The sequence below is a fragment of the Bufo gargarizans genome, unplaced genomic scaffold (genome assembly GCF_014858855.1).
Source record: "Bufo gargarizans isolate SCDJY-AF-19 unplaced genomic scaffold, ASM1485885v1 fragScaff_scaffold_773_pilon, whole genome shotgun sequence".
NCBI classification, from domain to species: Eukaryota; Metazoa; Chordata; class Amphibia; order Anura; family Bufonidae; genus Bufo; species Bufo gargarizans.
This window is the reverse complement of record NW_025334183.1, coordinates 132,730-158,027: the sequence shown is the minus strand read 5'-3', so window position 1 is coordinate 158,027 and position 25,298 is coordinate 132,730. Positions and strand designations below refer to the sequence as shown.

Genomic DNA, 25,298 nt, shown 5'->3' with positions numbered 1-25,298 from the left:
TTTTTCTTGCAACTGTACCTGATTCTAAAGCCTCCATTAATCTAAACTGCTTAATCTTAAATCCCGTTTTCACTAAATTCCATCTCAACGATGGACTCTCTCCTTCATTCGTCCAAATTGTGCCACCAAAAAATATAGATACCAATTCGAAAGACACAACCCCCCCCCTTCAATCTTTAACAGGTAGCTGAAGTAATATATATATATATTTTTTTAACTAGAGTTCCTCCTTTCCAGATAAACGCTCCCATTAACCTATCTTTCCTCCTAAAAACGTTATTTGGCAACCAAACTGGAGCATTTGGCAACATTAACAATACCTTAGGGAGAAAAACCATCTTTATCAAATTAATTCAACCCATCATTGATAATGGTAATCTCTTCCAAATATGGGTTCTCTTTAGTGTTGGGCGAGCATGCTCGGCCGAAACACTAATTTTACTCGAGCATCTCGATACTCGGTACATCACTGTGTTCGGCTGAATACCGTGTGCGCTCGAGCGCGATGCTCCAGTCTCCTCCCTGCCACACAGCCAATAAACGTGCGGGTACGTGCTGCCCTCACTGTAATGCCGTAGCTATGTTGGTTACTGGCACTACAGTGATTGGCTGGCCGGAACGCATCATCGGGTTCTATATAGCACCCGATGACGCGTGTTTGGCTTAGTTTTATGTGAGGAAGAGCTGGAGAACAAAAGGGAGAGAGTTTAGGGAGTGAAATAGGAATATTTTAGGGTTAGGGTCTCTAATTTATGATTCAGAGTTTCCCTACTTGTAAGCACATCATCCTGGGTCAGAACAGCAGACCTCTCATCAATACCCAGCAGCGGCCACACATCCCCCTCTGAACACACACAATGGTAGGAGTGTGGAAGGGATAAGACGGGAGCGCTGGTGTCGCTGCATTAGAGTTTTATAACCACGCAGCACACCCTTTATATTCATCTATTGCTGGCTTTTCAGCATTTGAATTACATCCACGCCATACAATCATCAGCCTCCACAATGAGTACACTATGGCAGGGGTGGCCAACCTCACAGACACAAAGTGTGACTACAAGGAGCCACAAGCTATACATTTACTCTCGAGTCACCGTATTTTTCGCCCTACCAGATGCACCTAGGTTTTAACAAAGAAAAATTAGAGAAAAAAAATGATTTTTTTCATCTGATCTGAGGTCTGCTAAAATTTTTTTTTCTTATTTTTCATTAGCAGAGAAAAAGGGAAAAATTTTTTTTTTCATCAGACCTCAGATCAGACTTCTAAATCAGATACCCAATCCTCATCTGACCTAAAATAAGATTCCTAAACCTCAGACTTCCAAATCAGACCCCCAATGCTGGGATCAGACAACTCAAATCAGACTCCCAGTGTCAGACCCTCAGTGCTCAGATCTCCCCTTCTCAGATCTGCCCCCCCCCCCCATGCTCAGACCTGACCAACCTATGCTCAGATCCTCCCCCCCCCCCCATGCTCAGACCTGACCAACCTATGCTCAGATTCCCCCCCCCCCTCCCATGCTCAGATCAGAACCTCCCATGATTAGTTCTATAATTAAAAAAAATCTCTTCCCTCTCCTGATCAGGCACCTGCTACTCTGTAGGTGTGACACGCTGTGACCTGATGAGCACAACGTCAGGTCATAGTGCGTGTCTCCGCATCAGGACGTAGTGGAGAGTGAGCTGGAGCTGCAAATTAGCAACAGTGCCCGGTCAGGAAACGAGATCTGAGCCTGGGGCGGAGAGTGAGCCGGCCTGACTGCTTCCCAGCTAGAGCCGCACTTAAAGAAGCAAAGAGCCACAGGTTGGCCACCCCTGCACTATGGGGAGACCGGCAGGAACGCTTTAGACTAGTCCAAACATTCTTTTAGCACCCAAATTCAATCACTAAACATGAGAAGCCGAAAGATCAAATAATGAAAGCCGTTAACTATGTTAAAACATTGGAGAGACTCCTAATTACAAAGATGAGAGATTTATGGGAGGTAGCATGACTAGAGAGATCTTTACAACAATCCCAAAAGGGCTAAAAATCTCCAAAGCCCTAAACGGAGATCTAGGAGACTCGGCAACTATAAAGGAGTGGGATGAACTCCTGCACTCCTTTTCTAAAAAAGCGGTAACCTTTATCATTGAAAAAAGAAAAATTCGATTAATTAAAAAGAGCAAAGAGATTAGAGCTATTTGAGGCAATAAAACCACATCAAGACTGCCATGAAGTCGTTAAAATCTCAGAGTCCGTCAAAAGGACGGTTAAAGCAAAAGAAGAGATTATGCATAAAAAACTGAAGAAATTTCACAGGGATCTACCACTAACCCGGAGCATGACTGAGATGGATCCCAAAATCTAGGAGACAGTTTCATCTCAGCCTTTAATACAATAGATGACACGGTCTGTGACTAACATCTCTGTATATGAGGAAAGTGGAAACGAAGGGATAATGGAAGGGGTACTAAGAGACAATACTCGCCATATCCCATTATTACCAGAAATACAAATACAGAAAAATACTATATATAATCCCAGAAAAAAATGGCTCTGTACTAATAACAAAAAAAAGGTGTGACATGTTAGAACAAGCAACGGAGGAGGAATCTATGGGAGATTCTATTCACCATAAAAACACACCGAAAGACATGACTAGTACTACCAATAGCGATATCGCCAAACAGACTCGTTACAGTGCGGCAGTAAGAAGAACTCCAAAGAAACATAAAGGCCTCTTTCACACTTATAACATGGTTATAAGGGAAATAATAGCATTCTGAATACACAATGCATAGTAAAATAGCACTGGAGGGGGTTAAAAAATAAATAAAAAAAATTAACTCACCTTCTACTCTTGATCGCGTAGTTCCCGGTCTCTTCTTTACTTCTTTAATGATGAGCTGTGGGCTAAAGGACCTGTGGTGACGTCAGATCACATGCTCCATCACCACGGTGATGGACCATGTGATTGGAGCATGTGATCTGACGTCACCACAGGTCCTTTAGCCCACAGCTCATCATTAAAGAAGTAAAGAGACCGGGAACTACGCGATCAAGAGGAGAAGGTGAGTTAATTTTTTTTATTTATTTTTTAACCCCCTCCAGTGCTATTTTACTATGCATTGTGTATTCAGAATGCTATTATTTCCCTTATAACCATGTTATAAGGGAAAATAAGGCAGTGAATAGACTGTCACCTAGAAACCATGCGTGAAAATCGCACCGCATCCGCACTTGCTTGCGGATGCTTGCGATTTTCACGCAACCCCATTCATTTCAATGGGTCCGGATTCAGTGCGGGTGCAATGCGTTCACCTCACGCATCGCACCCGCGCGGAATACTCGCCTGTGTCAGGGCTGTGGAGTCGGAGTCGAGGAGTCGGAGTCAATTTTGGGTACCTGGAGTCGGAGTCGGCAAAAAATGAACCGACTCCGACTCCTACTAAATTTAAATTGGAATAAAAAAATAAAAAAGCAAGTTTAAATGTCCGAATTCATAAACAGTTATAATTAATGACTTCTCTACTGTAAGAATAAAGGCCAATGCACGCAGTGCCTCACGTAACCGCAAAACAGACGCGTTCAGTGATGTGAAGAAGCATGCTTTTCATATGCTTCACTATATGGCACGCAATGCACAATTAGGAGTGGCAATACATATACTTTCCATTGTGTTGTGTTCTGATGTTACAGGGAACACAATGCCCATGGTTTACCTCGCCTCTCACTGATAAGGGATTAAGTAAATATGTGTTTTGCAGGACTAGAGACACTTGTATAAGTGAAGGGAATGGAGGGTCAATAGTTCAAGACTGAAGCTGTAAACCATTGGAAAAACTGCTGTCATTCAGCTAAGGCCCCATGCACACGGCCGTGTTTCACAGCCGTGGAACCGCGGCCTGGATCCCTCCTGAGAGCAGGAGCGCACGGCGTCACTGGTTGCTATGACGCCGTGCGATCCCTGCTGCCGCCGCCGCAATACAGTGACACACTGGTATGATCTATACCAGTGTATTACTGTATTGCGCCGGCAGCAGGGAGCGCACGGCGTCATAGCAACCAGTGACGCCGTGCGCTCCTGCTCTCAGGAGGGATCCAGGCCGCGGTTCCACGGCCCGCACACGGCTGTGAACAACGGCCGTGTGCATAGGGCCTAAGGCTATAAAACGTGTAAACTCAGAATGTTATCTTAAACTTTAAACATGACTATGGGATTCTTCTAGGGAAATCATGTTTTAAAATAAATGTCCCTTCTTGGATCCTCCCACTGCCCTGTCTTCAGCAGAAGATCAGCACACAAAGGAGAAGGCAGCAGCTTCTGCCCAACTACCTCTCTGTGCTAGAAGAGCTTAGAAGAACTTCTTTCTTTCCTTCAAGGAATGTATAAAATACATTCGCATATTAAATACAGAGGAGTCGGGGAGTCGGAAGTACAAAAAACTGAGGAGTCGGAGCATTTATCTACCGACTCCACAGCCCTGGCCTGTGTGAAAGGGGCCAAAGGGATCTGTGGGTGGCACTGTTACAGGGGGGATCTGTGGGTGGCACTGTTACAGGGGGGATCTGTGGGTGGCACTGTTACAGGGGGGATCTGTGGGTGGCACTGTTACAGGGGGGATCTGTGGGTGGCACTGTTACAGGGGGGATCTGTGGGTGGCACTGTTACAGGGGGGATCTGTGGGTGGCACTGTTACAGGGGGGATCTGTGGCTGGCACTGTTACAGGGGGGATCTGTGGCTGGCACTGTTACAGGGGGGATCTGTGGCTGGCACTGTTACAGGGGGGATCTGTGGCTGGCACTGTTACAGGGGGGATCTGTGGCTGGCACTGTTACAGGGGGGATCTGTGGCTGGCACTGTTACAGGGGGGATCTGTGGCTGGCACTGTTACAGGGGGATCTGTGGCTGGGCACTGTTACAGGGGGGATCTGTGGTGGCACTGTTACAGGGGGGATCTGTGGCTGGCACTGTTACAGGGGGGATCTGTGGCTGGCACTGTTACAGGGGGGATCTGTGGCTGGCACTGTTACAGGGGGGATCTGTGGCTGGAACTGTTACAGGGGGAATCTGTGGCTGGCACTGTTACAGGGGGAATCTGTGGCTGGCACTGTTACAGGGGGGGATCTGTGGCTGGCACTGTTACAGGGGGGATCTGTGGATGGCACTGTTACAGGGGGGGATCTGTGGATGGCACTGTTACAGGGGGGGATCTGTGGATGGCACTGTTACAGGGGGGATCTGTGGCTGGCACTGTTACAGGGGGGATCTGTGGCTGGCACTGTTACAGGGGGGATCTGTGGCTGGCACTGTTACAGGGGGGATCTGTGGCTGGCACTGTTACAGGGGGGGATCTGTGGCTGGCACTGTTACAGGGGGGATCTGTGGCTGGCACTGTTACAGGGGGGATCTGTGGCTGGCACTGTTACAGGGGGGATCTGTGGCTGGCACTGTTACAGGGGGGATCTGTGGCTGGCACTGTTACAGGGGGGATCTGTGGCTGGCACTGTTACAGGGGGGATCTGTGGCTGGCACTGTTACAGGGGGATCTGTGGCTGGCCTGTTACAGGGGGGATCTGTGGCTGGCACTGTTACAGGGGGGATCTGTGGCTGGCACTGTTACAGGGGGGATCTGTGGCTGGCACTGTTACAGGGGGGATCTGTGGTGGCACTGTTACAGGGGGGATCTGTGGCTGGCACTGTTACAGGGGGATCTGTGGCTGGCACTGTTACAGGGGGGATCTGTGGGCTGGCACTGTTACAGGGGGGATCTGTGGCTGGCACTGTTACAGGGGGGATCTGTGGCTGGCACTGTTACAGGGGGGATCTGTGGTGGCACTGTTACAGGGGGATCTGTGGGCTGGCACTGTTACAGGGGGGATCTGTGGCTGGCACTGTTACAGGGGGGATCTGTGGCTGGCACTGTTACAGGGGGGATCTGTGGCTGGCACTGTTACAGGGGGGATCTGTGGCTGGCACTGTTACAGGGGGGATCTGTGGCTGGCACTGTTACAGGGGGGATCTGTGGCTGGCACTGTTACAGGGGGGATCTGTGGCTGGCACTGGTTACAGGGGGGATCTGTGGCTGGCACTGTTACAGGGGGGGATCTGTGGCTGGCACTGTTACAGGGGGGATCTGTGGCTGGCACTGTTACAGGGGGGATCTGTGGCTGGCACTGTTACAGGGGGGATCTGTGGCTGGCACTGTTACAGGGGGGATCTGTGGCTGGCACTGTTACAGGGGGGATCTGTGGCTGGCACTGTTACAGGGGGGATCTGTGGCTGGCACTGTTACAGGGGGGATCTGTGGCTGGCACTGTTACAGGGGGGATCTGTGGCTGGCACTGTTACAGGGGGGATCTGTGGCTGGCACTGTTACAGGGGGGATCTGTGGCTGGCACTGTTACAGGGGGGATCTGTGGCTGGCACTGTTACAGGGGGGATCTGTGGCTGGCACTGTTACAGGGGGGATCTGTGGATGACGTACTTACAGGGGGGGATCTGTGGATGGCACTGTTACGGGGGGGATCTGTGGATGGCACTGTTACGGGGGGGATCTGTGGATGGCACTGTTACGGGGGGGGATCTGTGGATGGCACTGTTACGGGGGGGATCTGTGGATGGCACTGTTACGGGGGGGATCTGTGGATGGCACTGTTACGGGGGGATCTGTGGATGGCACTGTTACAGGGGGGATCTGTGGATGGCACTGTTACAGGGGGGATCTGTGGATGACGTACTTACAGGGGGGGATCTGTGGATGACGTACTTACAGGGGGGGATCTGTGGATGACATCAGGGAGTTACGCTGCCGCCTGCCTGCATGTTACAGAAGCTGTTAGGGTGTACGGTAATATTAAAAGTGGGGGGGGGGGGCATGTTTAATCACTTTTGATTGAATGAGACCTTTTATATTTGTATAGTGCAGCACTGGAGCGGAGGGGCCGGAGTACAGTGACCGCCCCGCTGCTATTGCCGGCCCGCAGCTCCTCCTCCCAGCTCGCTCGTACATCGCAGCCTGCGATGTAAAAAATGTCAGCGATTGCCCTATAAGACGCAGGGTCATTTCCCCCCCTCCCATTTTAGGGGGGGGGGGGGTAGGGGTATGTCTTATGGGGCGAAAAATACGGTAGGCCGCAAGAAATACTTTATGAAAAAGCACAGGGTAAATGAACCTGAACAACTAGCCACTAAATTAAAAGAAAATTGCCCCAACATTGAGACTAGTGACCCTACTAATAGAACAAGGGAAACCACCAAGACACCAAAACAAGAAGATGTGGTCACCTCTCTCCATACCGGACTGAAGCGAAAATCTAACTTCAAGAAAATAGCAATAAAAAATTTGCAGGATAACAACAATATTGTTCTCAGACCAGCGGAGAAGGGAGGGGGGATTGTGATCCTAGATAAGGAAGCATTTCACACAGAATCCTGACGGCTTCTCATGGATCATAAAACATACAGGAAACTCCCCGCCAACCCTACTACACTATACAAAAAGAAACTCAATAGCTTGGTCAAAAAAGGGAAAGGGATGGGGATCCTTTCAACAGAAGAAGCTTCATACATGGACAACCAAAACCCTAAAATACCTGTTTTATTACTTACCAAAGGTCCATAAAAACAAAACCAATCCTCCAGGTGGACTTATCATTTCAGCAATAGACGGTCTTACAGAAACATGTACAAGACTTGCCAGCATACATTGGGGATACTAAACACATTTTATCAATACTGAAGGAGGTAGAATGGCAGGACGGATACATACTGGGAACCTTGGACGTAACCTCCCTCTATACCATCATCGAAAACAAAAAAGGGAGATACGCTACGGAACATCTTATAAGGAAAGATACAAAGATGTCGGAAGAAACAATCCCCAATAAAATAGATTTTATCACTTTTATTCTGACATAACAATTTTAAATACAGAAATGACTTTTTCCTACAGACGTGGGGGACCGCGATGGGGACCAGATTCGCAACGAGCTTCGCTAACCTCTATATGGGCCTGTGGGAGGAGCTAATCATGCACCCGTGGCTAGGGATCGGTGCGAGTCTGGCCCTCTGGAAGCGTTTTATTGATGACATTGTTTTTACATGGAAAGGAGGGGAAACATTGGTTGGGATAAACGACAAATGAATTTCCTGGATCTAACCATATTTATAGAAAATGGACAGATGCAGACAAAAAAATCCATAATCCCACGGACTCCAGCAGTTTCATCCCTCTGGACAGTTGCCACCTATCAACATGGCTGACAAACATTCTGCGGAGCCAGTACATCAGAGCCCGCAGAAACTGCACCCACGTAACACATTTTAATGAAGAAACGGATCTGCTAAACCAAAGATTTACCGAGAAAGGATATCAGATTGAACAACTGGAACCTGTTATCGAACAAGTGAGAGAACTGGATCGGAACACACTCCTAATAGACAGAAAGTAGCATGTACAAACAGGGCAGCTGACACGGGGAACTCTGACACCATTATAGATACAGTGACGGTTCCCGTACCTTTAAAGGGAATATAAAGAAACATTGGGATATCCTAAAGCAGGATAAAACGATTGGTGACCAAATTCCCACATACCCCACCTTTATATTCAAGCGGGCCCCTAATTTATCAAACCTCATAGCCCCTACAGTAAAACCTAATAATAAGACAGTCATTAAGGATGTCTTCAAGAAAGGCTTCTTCCCATGTAAAATGTGTGTAAATTGTAAAAAAAAAACGGACAGCATACCAAAAACGCACTATTGGAAATAAAGGCGAACCACTGCACGTATAAAATCAATCGGCATATTACATGAAACACAAAGGGAGTCATATACCGCATTATCTGCCCCTGCCAAAAAATGTATGTAGGAAGGACAAAGCGGGAGCTGAAAACCAGAATTAAGGAACACATCCGAAATATAAATAAAAAATTTGACGGCCCCCCACTGTCACGCCACTACTTACAACATCATGCAGGAAAATTTCAAGGATCCTGTTTTGAAGGGCTAGAGAAAGTGGTCATGAACAAAAGGGGGGCGACTATCAAACAAATGTCCCGCAGTGAAACAAATGGATCTTCAGACTCCATAGCCTTGCACCAAATGGTCTAAACCAGAATATTGAACTCTTTGCTTTTCAGGATGAATATATGAAAAAACAGCAATGAGGCACACATAATATTTCCAAATGAATACATGAAAAAGGTTGACCAAGCGTGCTTGACAAGCTATGCATACCAGTATGCTCATTAAGCTTAATTGAAATAACTTCATCCCCTTCATTAGGAACCTGACATGCAGGGGTTAAAATCCAAAAGATCACACAAAGTAGATTGACCTAACAAACAGGCGTTGCCATAGAAACCAGATGCCTATAAATACCTAAAGTTAGTGAGGAGACACTATCCCGGACGAAGGATCCCGCTAGGCTCAGAAACGCATTGGAGACTTTTTGTCCCTCTACAGCATCAGTAGCAAGGGCTGTGACGTCACTAGCTGAAGTTACCTAGCAATAGAGCTGTAGCTCCCTCGCACAAGCGTCTGCTGCCGGCCGGAGCGACTCCACGCTTGAAGGTTAGAGCAAGAAGTAATTTGCACCCGGACCTGCACTGCAGCCAAGCAGAGGAGGATAGAAGATCTTTCCACCTACTGCCCCCTGTCCGGACAGGTAAAGAAAACAACTATAGACAATTTATAAGCACCATAAAACGGACTGACTGACATCTTTTATTGACACCATTCCTATTATCTCACCAGCGCGGGTATTCCCGCTCTGATTTATGATTCATTGTAGTAAGGAATATTTTAGTTTTTCTACTTGTTATAGACCCAAAAGTCCTTTTAAGGACTATTGTTGTCTGGCAGCAATAAACATTTTTAGCGCAGCCTGCACTGAATAGCTTGCAATTCTTTGGCCGCTGCAGACAGTGACATTACCTGCGCTACATCTCCTGTATAACGTTAGCCGCTGCTGACAGCGACATTACCTGCGCTACATCTCCTGTATAACGTTAGCTGCTGGTGACAGCGACATTACCTGCGCTACATCTCCTGTATAACGTTAGCCGCTGGTGACAGCGACATTACCTGCGCTACATCTCCGGTATAACGTTAGCCGCTGCAGACAGCAACATTACCTGCACTTCATCTCCTGTATAACGTTAGCTGCTGGTGACAGCGACATTACCTGCGCTACATCTCCTGTATAACGTTAGCCGCTGCAGACAGCGACATTACCTGCGCTACATCTCCTGTATAACGTTAGCCGCTGGTGACAGTGACATTACCTGCGCTACATCTCCTGTATAACGTTAGCTGCTGGTGACAGCGACATTACCTGCGCTACATCTCCTGTATAACGTTAGCCGCTGGTGACAGCGACATTACCTGCGCTACATCTCCGGTATAACGTTAGCCGCTGCAGACAGCAACATTACCTGCACTTCATCTCCTGTATAACGTTAGCTGCTGGTGACAGCGACATTACCTGCGCTACATTTCCTGTATAACGTTAGCCACTGGTGACAGTGACATTACCTGCGCTACATCTCCTGTATAACGTTAGCTGCTGGTGACAGCGACATTACCTGCGCTACATCTCCTGTATAACGTTAGCCGCTGGTGACAGCGACATTACCTGCGCTACATCTCCGGTATAACGTTAGCCGCTGCAGACAGCAACATTACCTGCACTTCATCTCCTGTATAACGTTAGCTGCTGGTGACAGCGACATTACCTGCGCTACATTTCCTGTATAACGTTAGCCACTGGTGACAGTGACATTACCTGCGCTACATCTCCTGTATAACGTTAGCCGCTGGTGACAGCGACATTACCTGCGCTACATCTCCGGTATAACGTTAGCCGCTGCTGACAGCGACATTACCTGCGCTACATCTCCTGTATAACGTTAGCCGCTGGTGACAGCGACATTACCTGCGCTACATCTCCTGTATAACGTTAGCCGCTGGTGACAGCGACATTACCTGCGCTACATCTCCTGTATAACGTTAGCCGCTGGTGACAGCGACATTACCTGCGCTACATCTCCTGTATAACGTTAGCTGCTGCTGACAGCGACATTACCTGCGCTACATCTCCTGTATAACGTTAGCTGCTGGTGACAGCGACATTACCTGCGCTACATCTCCTGTATAACGTTAGCTGCTGGTGACAGCGACATTACCTGCGCTACATCTCCGGTATAACGTTAGCCGCTGGCGACAGCGACATTACCTGCGCTACATCTCCTGTATAACGTTAGCCGCTGGTGACAGTGACATTACCTGCGCTACATCTCCTGTATAACGTTAGCTGCTGGTGACAGTGACATTACCTGCGCTACATCTCCTGTATAACGTTAGCTGCTGGTGACAGCGACATTACCTGCGCTACATCTCCTGTATAACGTTAGCCGCTGGTGACAGTGACATTACCTGGGCTACATCTCCTGTATAACGTTAGCTGCTGGTGACAGTGACATTACCTGCGCTACATCTCCTGTATAACGTTAGCTGCTGGTGACAGCGACATTACCTGCGCTACATCTCCTGTATAACGTTAGCTGCTGGTGACAGTGACATTACCTGCGCTACATCTCCTGTATAACGTTAGCTGCTGGTGACAGCGACATTACCTGCGCTACATCTCCTGTATAACGTTAGCTGCTGGTGACAGCGACATTACCTGCGCTACATCTCCTGTATAACGTTAGCTGCTGGTGACAGTGACATTACCTGCGCTACATCTCCTGTATAACGTTAGCTGCTGGTGACAGCGACATTACCTGCGCTTCATCTCCTGTATAACGTTAGCCGCTGCAGACAGCGACATTACCTGCGCTACATCTCCTGTATAACGTTAGCTGCTGGTGACAGTGACATTACCTGCGCTTCATCTCCTGTATAACGTTAGCTGCTGCTGACAGTGACATTACCTGCGCTAAATCTCCTGTATAACGTTAGCTGCTGGTGACAGCGACATTACCTGCGCTACATCTCCTGTATAACGTTAGCCGCTGGTGACAGTGACATTACCTGCGCTACATCTCCTGTATAACGTTAGCCGCTGGTGACAGTGACATTACCTGCGCTACATCTCCTGTATAACGTTAGCCGCTGGTGACAGCGACATTACCTGCGCTACATCTCCTGTATAACGTTAGCCGCTGGTGACAGCGACATTACTTGCGCTACATCTCCTGTATAACGTTAGCTGCTGGTGACAGTGACATTACCTGCGCTTCATCTCCTGTATAACGTTAGCTGCTGGTGACAGCGACATTACCTGCGCTACATCTCCTGTATAACGTTAGCCGCTGCTGACAGCGACATTACCTGCGCTACATCTCCGGTATAACGTTAGCTGCTGGTGACAGCGACATTACCTGCGCTACATCTCCTGTATAACGTTAGCCGCTGGTGACAGCGACATTACCTGCGCTACATCTCCTGTATAACGTTAGCCGCTGCTGACAGCGACATTACCTGCGCTACATCTCCTGTATAACGTTAGCCGCTGGTGACAGTGACATTATCTGCGCTACATCTCCTGTATAACGTTAGGCGCTGGTGACAGTGACATTACCTGCGCTACATCTCCTGTATAACGTTAGCCGCTGGTGACAGTGACATTACCTGCGCTACATCTCCTGTATAACGTTAGCCGCTGGTGACAGTGACATTACCTGCGCTACATCTCCTGTATAACGTTAGCCGCTGGTGACAGCGACATTACCTGCGCTACATCTCCTGTATAACGTTAGCTGCTGGTGACAGTGACATTACCTGCGCTACATCTCCTGTATAACGTTAGCCGCTGGTGACAGCGACATTACCTGCGCTACATCTCCTGTATAACGTTAGCTGCTGGTGACAGTGACATTACCTGCGCTACATCTCCTGTATAACGTTAGCCGCTGGTGACAGCGACATTACCTGCGCTACATCTCCTGTATAACGTTAGCCGCTGGTGACAGTGACATTACCTGCGCTACATCTCCTGTATAACGTTAGCCGCTGGTGACAGCGACATTACCTGCGCTACATCTCCGGTATAACGTTAGCTGCTGGTGACAGCGACATTACCTGCGCTACATCTCCTGTATAACGTTAGCCGCTGGTGACAGTGACATTACCTGCGCTACATTTCCTGTATAACGTTAGCTGCTGCTGACAGCGACATTACCTGCGCTACATCTCCTGTATAACGTTAGCTGGTGGTGACAGTGACATTATCTGCGCTACATCTCCTGTATAACGTTAGCCGCTGGTGACAGTGACATTACCTGCGCTACATCTCCTGTATAACGTGTGCGCATCCTAAATATCAGTGACATTCTGTGTACGTTATTTGCGCATACACTTACAAAACCTGCGCTACTGTACGTGTGACATACTTACAAGCATATATACCATTTAATATGCAGAAGACGAGCAGTAAGAGACGGGGCAGTGGCCTTGCTGCTGATGGTGCACACAGAGGCCGTGGCCCTGGGCGCGGTGAAACTGCCTGCTGCCAGAGCACAAGAAACGCACTCATCACGATACCGAGCTTCATGTCTGTTTGCAGGGCGGCGCAGGACACCACTCTCGAAGTCAGACCAGTGCGACCAGGTGGACGGTTGGGATGCAGCAGATAATGCTTCCAGTTGGTTAAGCCGAGTGAGGACAGCAGCACAGAGGGGGAGGGATCCGCAGCAGCCCAACAGGCTGGAAGAGGCAGTGGGGTGGCAAAAGGGAGAAGGCGGGCCACACCAAACAGGCCCGCAACTGTTATCCGACACACTCCCTTGCCAAGGGGTAGGTGTTTCGCAGTCTGGTACTTTTTTGAGGAAAGTGCAGACAATAAAAGAATTGTGATTTGCAACCTATGCCATACCAAAAAGAGCGTGAACACTAGCAACCTCACCACCAGCATGATCCGCCACATGGCATCAAAGCACCCTAATATGTGGGCCAAACACCTGGGTCCACAACCAGTGTCTGCGGGTCACACCACTGCCTCCTCTTCTCCTGTGTTACGTGCTGGCCAATCCCCTGTCCAAGAAGCAGGCCCAGATGCCTCCCGCCCTGCACCTGGACCTTCGCAAGCACCATCAGCTAGCACATCCACTTCTGTGTCCCAGCGCAGCGTGCAGATGTCCATACCCCAGGCCTGTAAACGAAAGCCAAAATACCCAGCCGCCCACCCACAGGCCATAGCACTAAATGCGCAACTTTCCAAATTGCTGGCCCTGGAAATGTTGCCATTTAGGCTTGTGGACACAGAGGCCTTCTACAGCCTGATGGCGGCGGCTATCCCGTGGTACTCTGTCCCCAGCCGCCAATATTTTTCACGGTGTGCAGTCCCAGCCTTACACCAGCATGTGTCCCATAACATCACCCGTGCCCTGACCAATGCAGTTATTGGGAAGGTCCACTTAACCACTGACACATGGACAAGTGCATTTGGCCAGGGATGCTACATTTCACTGACGGCACACTGGGTGAACGTTGTGGAGGCCGGGAGCGAGTCGTACCCTGGGATGGCACAGGTGCTACCCACTGCCAGGATTGCGGGCCCTGCTTCCATCAGGGTTTCTACGTTAGTGGCTTCAACCTCCACTTCTCCTCCTCCACTTCCACCTCTGAATTATAATCTTGCAGCACCAGTCAGCCGGTAGCTGGAAGCAGTGTAGCTCTGCAGTGGCGAAGCGTCAACAGGCTGTTTTTAAACTGATTTATCACACCACTGCAGAGGTGTGGCAGGGGCTAAGGGACCAGACTGAGCTGTGGCTCTCGCCACTCAACCTAGAACCAGGCATGGCTGTGTCTGATAATGGCTGTAATTTGGCTGCTTTGGAGCTTCGCAAGCTAACACACCTCATGCCTAGCCCACATGTTCAACCTAGTGGTTCAGCGGTTTCTAAAAACCTACCCCAATTTGCCTGAACTACTGCTGAAGGTGCGCCGCGTGTGTGCATATTTCCACAAGTCATTGACAGCTTCAGACGGTCTATCAACGCTGCAGCAGCGCTTGAAATTGCCAGCTTACCGGCTGTTGTGCGACATGAGCATGCGCTGGAACTGTATGTTCCACGTGTTGGCCAGGCTTTGTGAGCAGCAGTGGACAGTAGTGGAATACCAGCTGCAACATGGTTGTCGCCTTTCCAGTCAGCTTCCGCTCTTCACAAGCGAGGAGTGGGCATGGATGTCTGACCTCTGTGAGGTTTTAGGAAACTGAGGAATCAACACAGATGGTGAGCGGCGATAACGCTATTATGAGCGGCACCGTCCCACTGCTGTGTCTACTCAAACGATCACTGCTCACAATTAAGGCGGACAAGAGAACTTCTCATTCCTCTGGTGGAGAGTCCGTAGTTCCTTGGCCAACCGAGGAGGGGAGACAAGGGGAACACACAGCAGTTCCAACAGAGGCAGGGCAACACTCTCCAAGGCCTGGGACAGTTTTATTCTTAAAACCACGGCGTATCTAGATTCAACTCGGTCACGAGGGGAATAGAGCCGAAAAAGAGGGATAGGGGGTGCACAATGGGATAGTACGTCCAACACAAATGTAAATTGATTGAAGGACAAAGGTGCTCACCTTTTAGGGTTGTGCTAAAGATAGGCACGACACTATTGTAGACTTGTAAAATTACAGACCCTTGCTGCCGCAGAAAGAGTTTCTTTGGGATTGGATGCCCAATCCCCCAAAGGATACTTGTAGGAGAGGAAGTTCTGGTCAGGCGCAAAATCACTGGTGGAGCAGGTCTTTAGAAATCAAATCTTCTTTTATGTCATAGATCCCATATGTACATAAAACTGCGTTTCAGGGCTCAAAATGTCCCCTTCATCAGGTTCTAGGTAATAATCTAAACTAGCAATGAACAGGTGTGTGTGTGTCACGGCCATGGCTATGGCCGTGACTCCTTGGGAGCCGCATACAGTTGCCCGCGGTTTGGGTAGTTGTTTCAACCGCAGCTTGAGGCATGTTGTTGTTTGCCTCAAGTGCGGTTGCCGCGGACAACAGTGATGTGTGCAGTTCCCTGGGAGTTGTGTGCTTGTTTATATGCACTTTTGTATGTCTGTGTGCACTGTGTTGTTTTGGTGTGCACTGACATCATTCCCTTCACTGTGGTTGCCCGTGGCAACGTTTGGTGGTATTGTGTACATGTGGTGGCACTGTCCCGGCCTTCGGGCTGACTCCCATGTCGTTGCCTGCGGTAACAGCCACTGTGTGATCTTAGTTTGGTCACTTCCCTTTGATGTGTGTTTCCCTTCTGTGGTGCTGGAAGGGTTAACACCCTTCCCAGTGTGTGTGTGATGTCACTGGGTGTGTCCGACTGTGGGGTGTGGCTTCTTGGCCTATATAGCCTTGGTGTTTGGCATGGCTCAGGAGGTTGCTTCAGTCATGCTTGGCTGGAGCAGCCTCCTGTGCATTTACCTGCCAGTGAGAGCCACCCCTGTGGTCATAAGGATATTGTCATGATGTTTATGCCATGTTGTATGTGATTGTTTTGTTGGGACTTTCCTGGTTATTTTGTGCAGCTTACGGTTCTGGATTCCTATGTGCTCAGGGATCCAGTCAGCAAGGCTGTGGCAGGTTGGTTGAACTACTAGTTCGCCTGCCATACCCGTAAGTCTGTATGTGTTTCCCTTTTTCCAGCAGCTTGGCCATTGAGACTCCCGCTCCTCCGTGCCTAGGAGGAGTGGGTCGTCTTACCCTGCTCCTTAGCCCAGGGACCGGACGGAGGGTAAGTCAGGGCTCCGAGGTTCCTGCGCATGGGTCCTCCTACCATCAAGGTCGGCCCATGCAGGTAGGAGACAGGGTCAGCATTAGGGACGCAACAGGAGGTGACCTGCTCCCTAATCCTGTTTTCCTGGCCGAGCAGTCTAACATCACCTGGCATTGCATGGCTGAGGATTTTCCCCATCCTCAGCCGTGACAGTGTGTGTGTGTGTGTGTGTGTGTGTGTGTGTGTGTGTGTGTATATATCCACAGTACCTGTGGGCTGCCCCCAAGTGGGAGGGGCTAGCCCCAGGTGTAGTAGTGAGTGCATATTAAAACAACTTTGTTACAACATTAATCTGAGTTCTTCTGAGTTGCAGAGTTTGTCCTCCAATTTATTATTTAAAACGATACAAAAAAGAGATATTAATCAAATAAAAAACTCTCCGGTCACATGATGGGGGCGGGCCCGCAGTGAAGTGGCCTGCCTTCAGAGCGCTAACCCTTACTGGCCCTCAGTTCTGAAAGACGGGAGTCATGTGATTGCAAACCTTGCGATCACATGACTAGTGGCCATGGGAACAGGGACGCTTATGTGTGAAGTGCAATGTACTCTTGTGAATGTTAGGGAATTATCATGTGATCAGTAACCAGGGAGGTCAGAACGTTTAAGTCAGAAGCACATCGCAAAAAGTTCCGATGTGTTAGGGTGGCCGCTGAAGAGACGTATAAATAAGATTAAAAGATAAGAATTGATAACGATTCAAATAGAAAAATGGCCTACATATATAGATGCATATTCATAATTGAACCATAGTTCTTACACATGGACATTATATATAAATCATATGTAGAGATATATATAATCATAAGGGTTGGGGGGGGAATTACCCAATGTATAGATACTCATAGTAAAAAGACCCTATACTATGTATAGGGATTTTCCGCTAGAAACACACATATACAATATAACCGTGTTTGTACATATAAGACAAGATGCTTATCATCTTGCTCATAAAAATATAAATAAATGTATATAAACACATAAAATACATATATATTATTAGTATGCCGTAAAAGTCTGTAGCGACCATAGGAAGAGAGGGGACGGGGGAATATTGGTATATTGCAGGACCGTCTAATCTAACCGGGGAGCACAGTCTTTCCGTATTTACCAGTGTGTATATTTCGTCTGACTCTGCACCAATAAATATTCCCCCTTTTATAGGTTTTTCTCAAAAGCTTTGTTAAGACCGTAGGGGTTTAGACTATTAAGTTCCAGTGCATAAAAAGGAAAGGGCCAGTAATAGTGATAAATATAGTTGTAACTTTTACCACCATTTATAATCAAAATCATATGTCCATTAAAGCAACTCTAGAGGAACATTGGCATATCTTAAAGAGACCCCATCCTCAACCAGATTATTCCTGAGCTCCCGAAACTAACATATAGGGTGAATATTTATTGGTGTAGACGAAATATACATCTATATATGTAGGCTATTTTTCTATTTGAATCGTTATCAATTCTTATCTTTTAATCTTATTTATACGTCTCTTCAGCGGCCACCCTAACACATCGGAACTTTTTGCAAGGGCGATGTGCTTCTGACTTAAACGTTCTGACCTCCCTGGTTACTGATCACATGATAATTCCCTAACATTCACAAGAGTACATTGCACTTCACACATAAGCGTCCCTGTTCCCATGGCCACTAGTCATGTGATCGCAAGGTTTGCAATCACATGACTCCCGTCTTTCAGCACTGAGGGCCAGTAAGGTGCATGCGCTAGCGATCCGACGGCAGGCCACTTCACTGCGGGCCCGCCCCTATCATGTGACCGGAGAGTTTTTTATTTGATTTAATATATCTTTTTAGTATCGTATTAAATTGGAGGACAAACTCAAGAAGTCAGATTAATGTTGTAACAAAGTTGTTTTAATTTGCACTCCCTACTACACCTGAGGCTAGCCCCTCCCACTTGGGGGCAGCCCCTGGTACTGCGTTTTTGGCGGAGATTTTATCTATTATACACACACACATCTGTTCATTGGGTTAGATTATTACCTAATAACCTGATGAAGGGGACATTTTGAGCTCTGAAACACATTGTTTTATGTACATATGGTATCTATGAAATAAAAGATTTGATCCCTAACCCTGCTCCACCAGTGATTTTGTGCCTGACCAGAACTTCCTCTCCTACTGGAACAGTTTTATGACACCCCGCCAGCACCCTCACCCTAATGCGGGGCCTACTGTCACAAGGAGGGAAACATTTTGGCAGATGGTGAAGGAGTACGTAGCAGACCGTGTCAGTGCCTTACAACTACTGGGTGTCCAAGCTGGACACGTGGCACGAACTGGCGCTCTACGCCTTGGAGGTGCTGACCTGCCCCCAGCGTTTTGTCTGAGCGGGTATTTAGTGCTGCTTGGGGCATAATAACAGATGAGCGTATCCGCCTGTCAACTGGAGATGCTGACAAGTTGACTCGTATAAAAATGAACAAGGCCTGGAATGACCGTGACTTCTCGACTCCACCAGAGGAAAGCGGCTGAATATAAAGGCACTTTACATGTGTTGTTTATAATGTACTGAATACACTGTATTCCCTGCACCCCTTCCACCACAAACAAGGGGATATGGTTTAATCTCCCCTTTCTCATCCTTCTCTTCCATCAGATCAACATGCTTATTAGTCTGCCCTCGCTCCTAATGTTTTAGAGGTCAGCTCAGCAGCGGGCCCTCACCCATAATGTTTAGCGGGTCAGCAGCAGACCCTCACCCCTAAACTTTTAGATGGTTCTCAGCAGTAGGCCTTTGCCCACAACATTTTTTAGATGTCAGCTCGGCAGCAGACCCTCGCATATAATGTTTTACAGGGTCAGCTTACCTGCACGCCCTCGCATATAATTTTTTAAAGGGTGAACTCGCCAGCAGGCTTTCACCTACAATCTTTTACAGGGCCAGCTCACCTGCAGGCCCTTGCATATAATGTTTTACAGGGTCAGCTCACCAGCAGACCCTCACCCATAATGCTTTTGAGGGTCACCAGCAGGCCATCAATCATAATTTTTAAAGGCTGTGTATGATGCCCTCCTTTATGTGGGATAAAGGGTGTATTGTAGTGCCGGTTCCTTGTAATGTTTGGCCGCCCTTTCACTTAGTGTATAGGCTTTATGAGTGTAGGAGTCCCACTACCTGAACAATTGTACCACAATGTGAATGAGGCCCTCCATTATGTGATATACAGGTTGTATCGGAGCCTCTTCCTTGTAATGTTTGGCAGCACTTGCACTTTATATATAAGTAAATATACAGGAAAGAATGTTTCCTCTAAAATGGATTTTATCTTCGGTTTTGTGCGTTTTATTGTCAATCTGTAAATGTGGCGTACTACTCTGACAACATCGTTCCCATCAGCGACCTAGGAGTCCAAGATGCATCCAGAACCATTTCGGAGGTGTTTCCATCAATTTCTGACCTTTTCCTGTGAACCAGACGCCCCCCCCTCTTCAGAGCAGGGGGGGCCTGGTTTAATGCTCGGCTTCTCCCATTGACTTCCATTGTGCTCAGTAGAACACCTGAGCATCCCGAGGTGTTCGGCCAAAGCACCCGAGGACTTTGGTTCTCGACCAACACTAGTTCTCTTTCTTAATTCCTTTAAAAGTGGAACTACATTTAGTTTGACATACTCCTCCAAATTTCTTGAAATATTTATCCCTAGATATTTAAAACAACCTCCTTTATCCACTATGTACATCTAAGCTCCTATTCAAGTCTCCTTTCCTTCTGCAGCCGTTCAGCAGTTTACCACCACATATGGGGTGTTTCTGTAAACTACAGAATCAGGGCAATGAATATTGAGTTTTGTTTGGCTGTTAACCCTTGCGTTAATCCTTGCTTTGTTACTGGAAAAAATTGATTAAAATGGAAAAATCTGCCAATAAGTAAAATTCTGAAATTTCATCTACATTTTCCTTTAATTCTTGTGGAACACTTAAAGGGTTATCAAAGTTTTTAAAATCAGTTTTGAATACCTTGAGGGGTGTAATTTCTAAAATGGGGCCATTTATGGGTGGTTTCTATTATGTAAGCCTCACAAAGTGACTTCAGAAATTACAAGATTTGCGTCTAAACTTCTAAGCTTTCTAACGTCCCAAAACAAGAACATGTCATTTACAAAATGATCCCAACATGAAGTAGACATATGGGGAATGTAAAGTAATAGCTATGTTAGGAGGTATCACTATCTGTTTTAAAAGCAGAGAAATGTGAAATTTTGAAAATTGCAAATGTTTCACTTTTTTGTAAATTTGGTAATTTTTTTTTATAAATTTAATATTTTGACTCAATTTTGCTGCTCAGGGTGTGATTTGAATCGGCTGAGCAACACTGGTCATCTGCCTCCCTCACTCCCAGTCCTTACTGCATCCAGGCACCCGGCGTCTCCAACATCACTGCATGGCCTGCTAGCTCCACAACAGTTCGCAAGGGTGGAGCTTAGCATCTCGCGTCAGACACACCCATGCTCTCACTGTTGACAATCTTTAATAAAGACCAATTGAAAAAAAATGCCTTTACGGCACCTTCCTCAGTGGGAGGGTGCCTGAGCAATAAATTCTAGTATTGTAGTGTCCTGCAAAAGGTGCCATATAACTTGTCTTCTCATGTACCGACTTCTGCTAGTTTACAGATTTTGAACCTTAAGTATCTGAGCTGCCCGCCCTGACCTCTGCCTGTTTCTCTGTAATCATCCTGAGCTGCCCGCCCTGACCTCTGCCTGTTTCTCTGTAATCATCCTGACCTCTGCCTGTTTCTCTGTAATCATCCTGACCTCTGCCTGTTTCTCTGTAATCATCCTGACCTCTGCCTGTTTCTCTGTAATCATCCTGACCTCTGCCTGTTTCTCTGTAATCATCCTGACCTCTGCCTGTTTCTCTGTAATCATCCTGACCTCTGCCTGTTTCTCTGTAATCATCCTGACCTCTGCCTGTTTCTCTGTAATCATCCTGAGCTGCCCGCCCTGACCTCTGCCTGTTTCTCTGTAATCATCCTGACCTGCCCGCCCTGACCTCTGCCTGTTTCTCTGTAATCATCCTGACCTGCCCGCCCTGACCTCTGCCTGTTTCTCTGTAATCATCCTGACCTGCCCGCCCTGACCTCTGCCTGTTTCTCTGTAATCATCCTGACCTGCCCGCCCTGACCTCTGCCTGTTTCTCTGTAATCATCCTGACCTGCCCGCCCTGACCTCTGCCTGTTTCTCTGTAATCATCCTGACCTGCCCGCCCTGACCTCTGCCTGTTTCTCTGTAATCATCCTGACCTGCCCGCCCTGACCTCTGCCTGTTTCTCTGTAATCATCCTGACCTGCCCGCCCTGACCTCTGCCTGTTTCTCTGTAATCATCCTGAGCTGCCCGCCCTGACCTCTGCCTGTTTCTCTGTAATCATCCTGAGCTGCCCGCCCTGACCTCTGCCTGTTTCTCTGTAATCATCCTGAGCTGCCCGTCCTGACCTCTGCCTGTTTCTCTGTAATCATCCTGAGCTGCCCGTCCTGACCTCTGCCTGTTTCTCTGTAATCATCCTGAGCTGCCCGCCCTGACCTCTGCCTGTTTCTCTGTAATCATCCTGAGCTGCCCGCCCTGACCTCTGCCTGTTTCTCTGTAATCATCCTGACCTGCCCGCCCTGACCTCTGCCTGTTTCTCTGTAATCATCCTGAGCTGCCCGCCCTGACGTCTGCCTGTTTCTCTGTAATCATCCTGAGCTGCCCGCCCTGACGTCTGCCTGTTTCTCTGTAATCATCCTGAGCTGCCCGTCCTGACCTCTGCCTGTTTCTCTGTAATCATCCTGAGCTGCCCGCCCTGACCTCTGCCTGTTTCTCTGTAATCATCCTGACCTGCCCGCCCTGACCTCTGCCTGTTTCTCTGTAATCATCCTGACCTGCCCGCCCTGACCTCTGCCTGTTTCTCTGTAATCATCCGGAGCTGCCCGTCCTGACCTCTGCCTGTTCTCCAGAATCAGCCTGACACTAAACCCCGCCACATCCCTCAGTGTTCTGTGCCAGTGTCTCTTGACTCCTCCTTTGGGTCAGTACTCTACTGAACAGAGACTACTCCAAGAAGTGGTCTGGTGGCTCCCCTGCAGTAGAATGAAGATCCCTGTACAGGGGTGCGGCATAGTGTGTATGGACGGCACTGTGTGTGGGGTGCAGCGTAGTGTGTGTGGAGGGAACTGTGTGTGTGGGGGGTGGAGGGCACTGTGTGGGTGGGGCGCGTAGTGCATGTGGAAGGCACTGTGTGTGGGGTGGAGCATAGTGTAGCTGGAGGGCACTGTGTGTGGGGTGCAGCGTAGTGTGTGTGTGGAGGGCACTGTGTGTGGGGTGCAGCGTAGTGTGTGTGGAGGGCACTGAGTGTGGGGTGCAGCGTAGTGTGTGTGGAGGGCACTGTGTGTGGGGTGCAGCGTAGTGTGTGTGGAGGGCACTGTGTGTGGGGTGCAGCGTAGTGTGTGTGGAGGGCACTGTGTGTGGGGTGCAGCGTAGTGTGTGTGGAGGGCACTGTGTGTGGGGTGCAGCGTAGTGTGTGTGGAGGGCACTGTGTGTGGGGTGCAGCGTAGTGTGTGTGGAGGGCACTGTGTGTGGGGTGCAGCGTAGTGTGTGTGGAGGGCACTGTGTGTTGGGGTGCAGCGTAGTGTGTGTGGAGGGCACTGTGTGTGGGGTGCAGCGTAGTGTGTGTGGAGGGCACTGTGTGTGGGGTGCAGCGTAGTGTGTGTGGAGGGCACTGTGTGTGGGGTGCAGCGTAGTGTGTGTGGAGGGCACTGTGTGTGGGGTGCAGCGTAGTGTGTGTGGAGGGCACTGTGTGTGGGGTGCAGCGTAGTGTGTGTGGAGGGCACTGTGTGTGGGGTGCAGCGTAGTGTGTGTGGAGGGCACTGTGTGTGGGGTGGAGCGTAGTGTGTGTGGAGGGCACTGTGTGTGGGGTGGAGCGTAGTGTATCTGGAGGGCACTGTGTGTGGGGGGTGGAGGGCACTGGGTGGGGCATAGTGTGTGTGGAGGGTACAGTGTGTGGGGTGCAGCGTAGTGTGTCTGGAGGGCACTGGGTGGGGTATAGTGTATATGGAGGGCACTTTGTGGGGGAGGGGGGGGGGCGTAGTGTGTGGAGTCACTGCCTGTTTTGTGGTTAACATTAACCACAAACCTTTTTATTTTTTTATTCCATTTGTCACCTGGAGTAGAATTTCCGGGAGGTGCGAGGACTACCAAATAGGCGCCTGTTTTCTGACTAGACGCACCCCCTTTTCCCTCCTCAATCATAAATTAGGCTCCTTAATAAATGATCCCCGCTGACTCTTCCTTTGTCTTCTTTTCAGGGAGAAGCCTTTGACCTGATCTGCAGACGTTCTCAGTGCTGCCCCTCTGTGAGTAGAGTCGCCATCCTGCGGGTGCAGCTGCTGTGTCATTGGGGGCATGTCCTTGTGCAGAGGCCTTGGTTATTTCCGCATCTCCCGCGTCTCATTCATTCACTTTTCTTGCAGTTTCTTTATTCGCTGCCCAGGAAGGAGGGATACGAGTTTTATGTCGGACAGTGGTCAGGGGCAGAGCTTCACTTCACTACACTGATAAACATCCAGGTAAGGTCACAGTGCGGCATTATATTGGGGCCGCTGCTCTGTATGTGAGGATTCGGGGGCGCCATTATATCAGGTCACCGCTCTGTATCTCAGGATCCGGATGGCACACCATTATATCAGGTCACCCCTCTGTATTTCAGGATCTGGGGGGGGGGCACACCATTATATCAGGTCACCGTTCTGTATTTCAGGATCTGGGGGGTGGAGGGCACACCATTATATCAGGACACCGCTCTGTATTTCAGGATCTGGGGGGAGGGCACACCATTATATCAGGTCACCGCTCTGTATTTCAGGATCTGGGGGGAGGGCACACCATTATATCAGGACACCGCTCTGTATTTCAGGATCTGGGGGGAGGGCACACCATTATATCAGGACACCGCTCTGTATTTCAGGATCTGAGGGGTGGAGGGCACACCATTATATCAGGTCACCGCTCTGTATTTCAGGATCTGGGGGGAGGGCACACCATTATATCAGGACACCGCTCTGTATTTCAGGATCTGGGGGGTGGAGGGCACACCATTATATCAGGTCACCGCTCTGTATTTCAGGATCTGGGGGGTGGAGGGCACACCATTATATCAGGTCACCGCTCTGTATTTCAGGATCTGGGGGGTGGAGGGCACACCATTATATCAGGTCACCGTTCTGTATTTCAGGATCTGGGGGGTGGAGGGCACACCATTATATCAGGTCACCGCTCTGTATTTCAGGATCTGGGGGGAGGGCACACCATTATATCAGGTCACCGCTCTGTATTTCAGGATCTGGGGGGAGGGCACACCATTATATCAGGTCACCGCTCTGTATTTCAGGATCTGGGGGGAGGGCACACCATTATATCAGGTCACCGCTCTGTATTTCAGGATCTGGGTGGAGGGCACACCATTATATCAGGACACCGCTCTGTATTTCAGGATCTGGGGGGAGGGCACACCATTATATCAGGACACCGCTCTGTATT

At 48.8% G+C, this 25,298-nt stretch overlaps 1 protein-coding gene across 1 annotated transcript in view; it reads left to right on the top strand.

Annotated features, from left to right (window-relative positions):
• Nucleotides 1-25,298, top strand: part of LOC122922829 (ATP synthase mitochondrial F1 complex assembly factor 1-like) — a 37,946-nt gene that overhangs the window by 1,434 nt on the left and 11,214 nt on the right. The window contains exons 6-7 of the mRNA XM_044273581.1: nucleotides 24,068-24,115; nucleotides 24,233-24,328. Coding sequence (XP_044129516.1) covers nucleotides 24,068-24,115; nucleotides 24,233-24,328 — 144 coding nt within the window. The remainder of the gene's footprint in view (nucleotides 1-24,067; nucleotides 24,116-24,232; nucleotides 24,329-25,298) is intronic.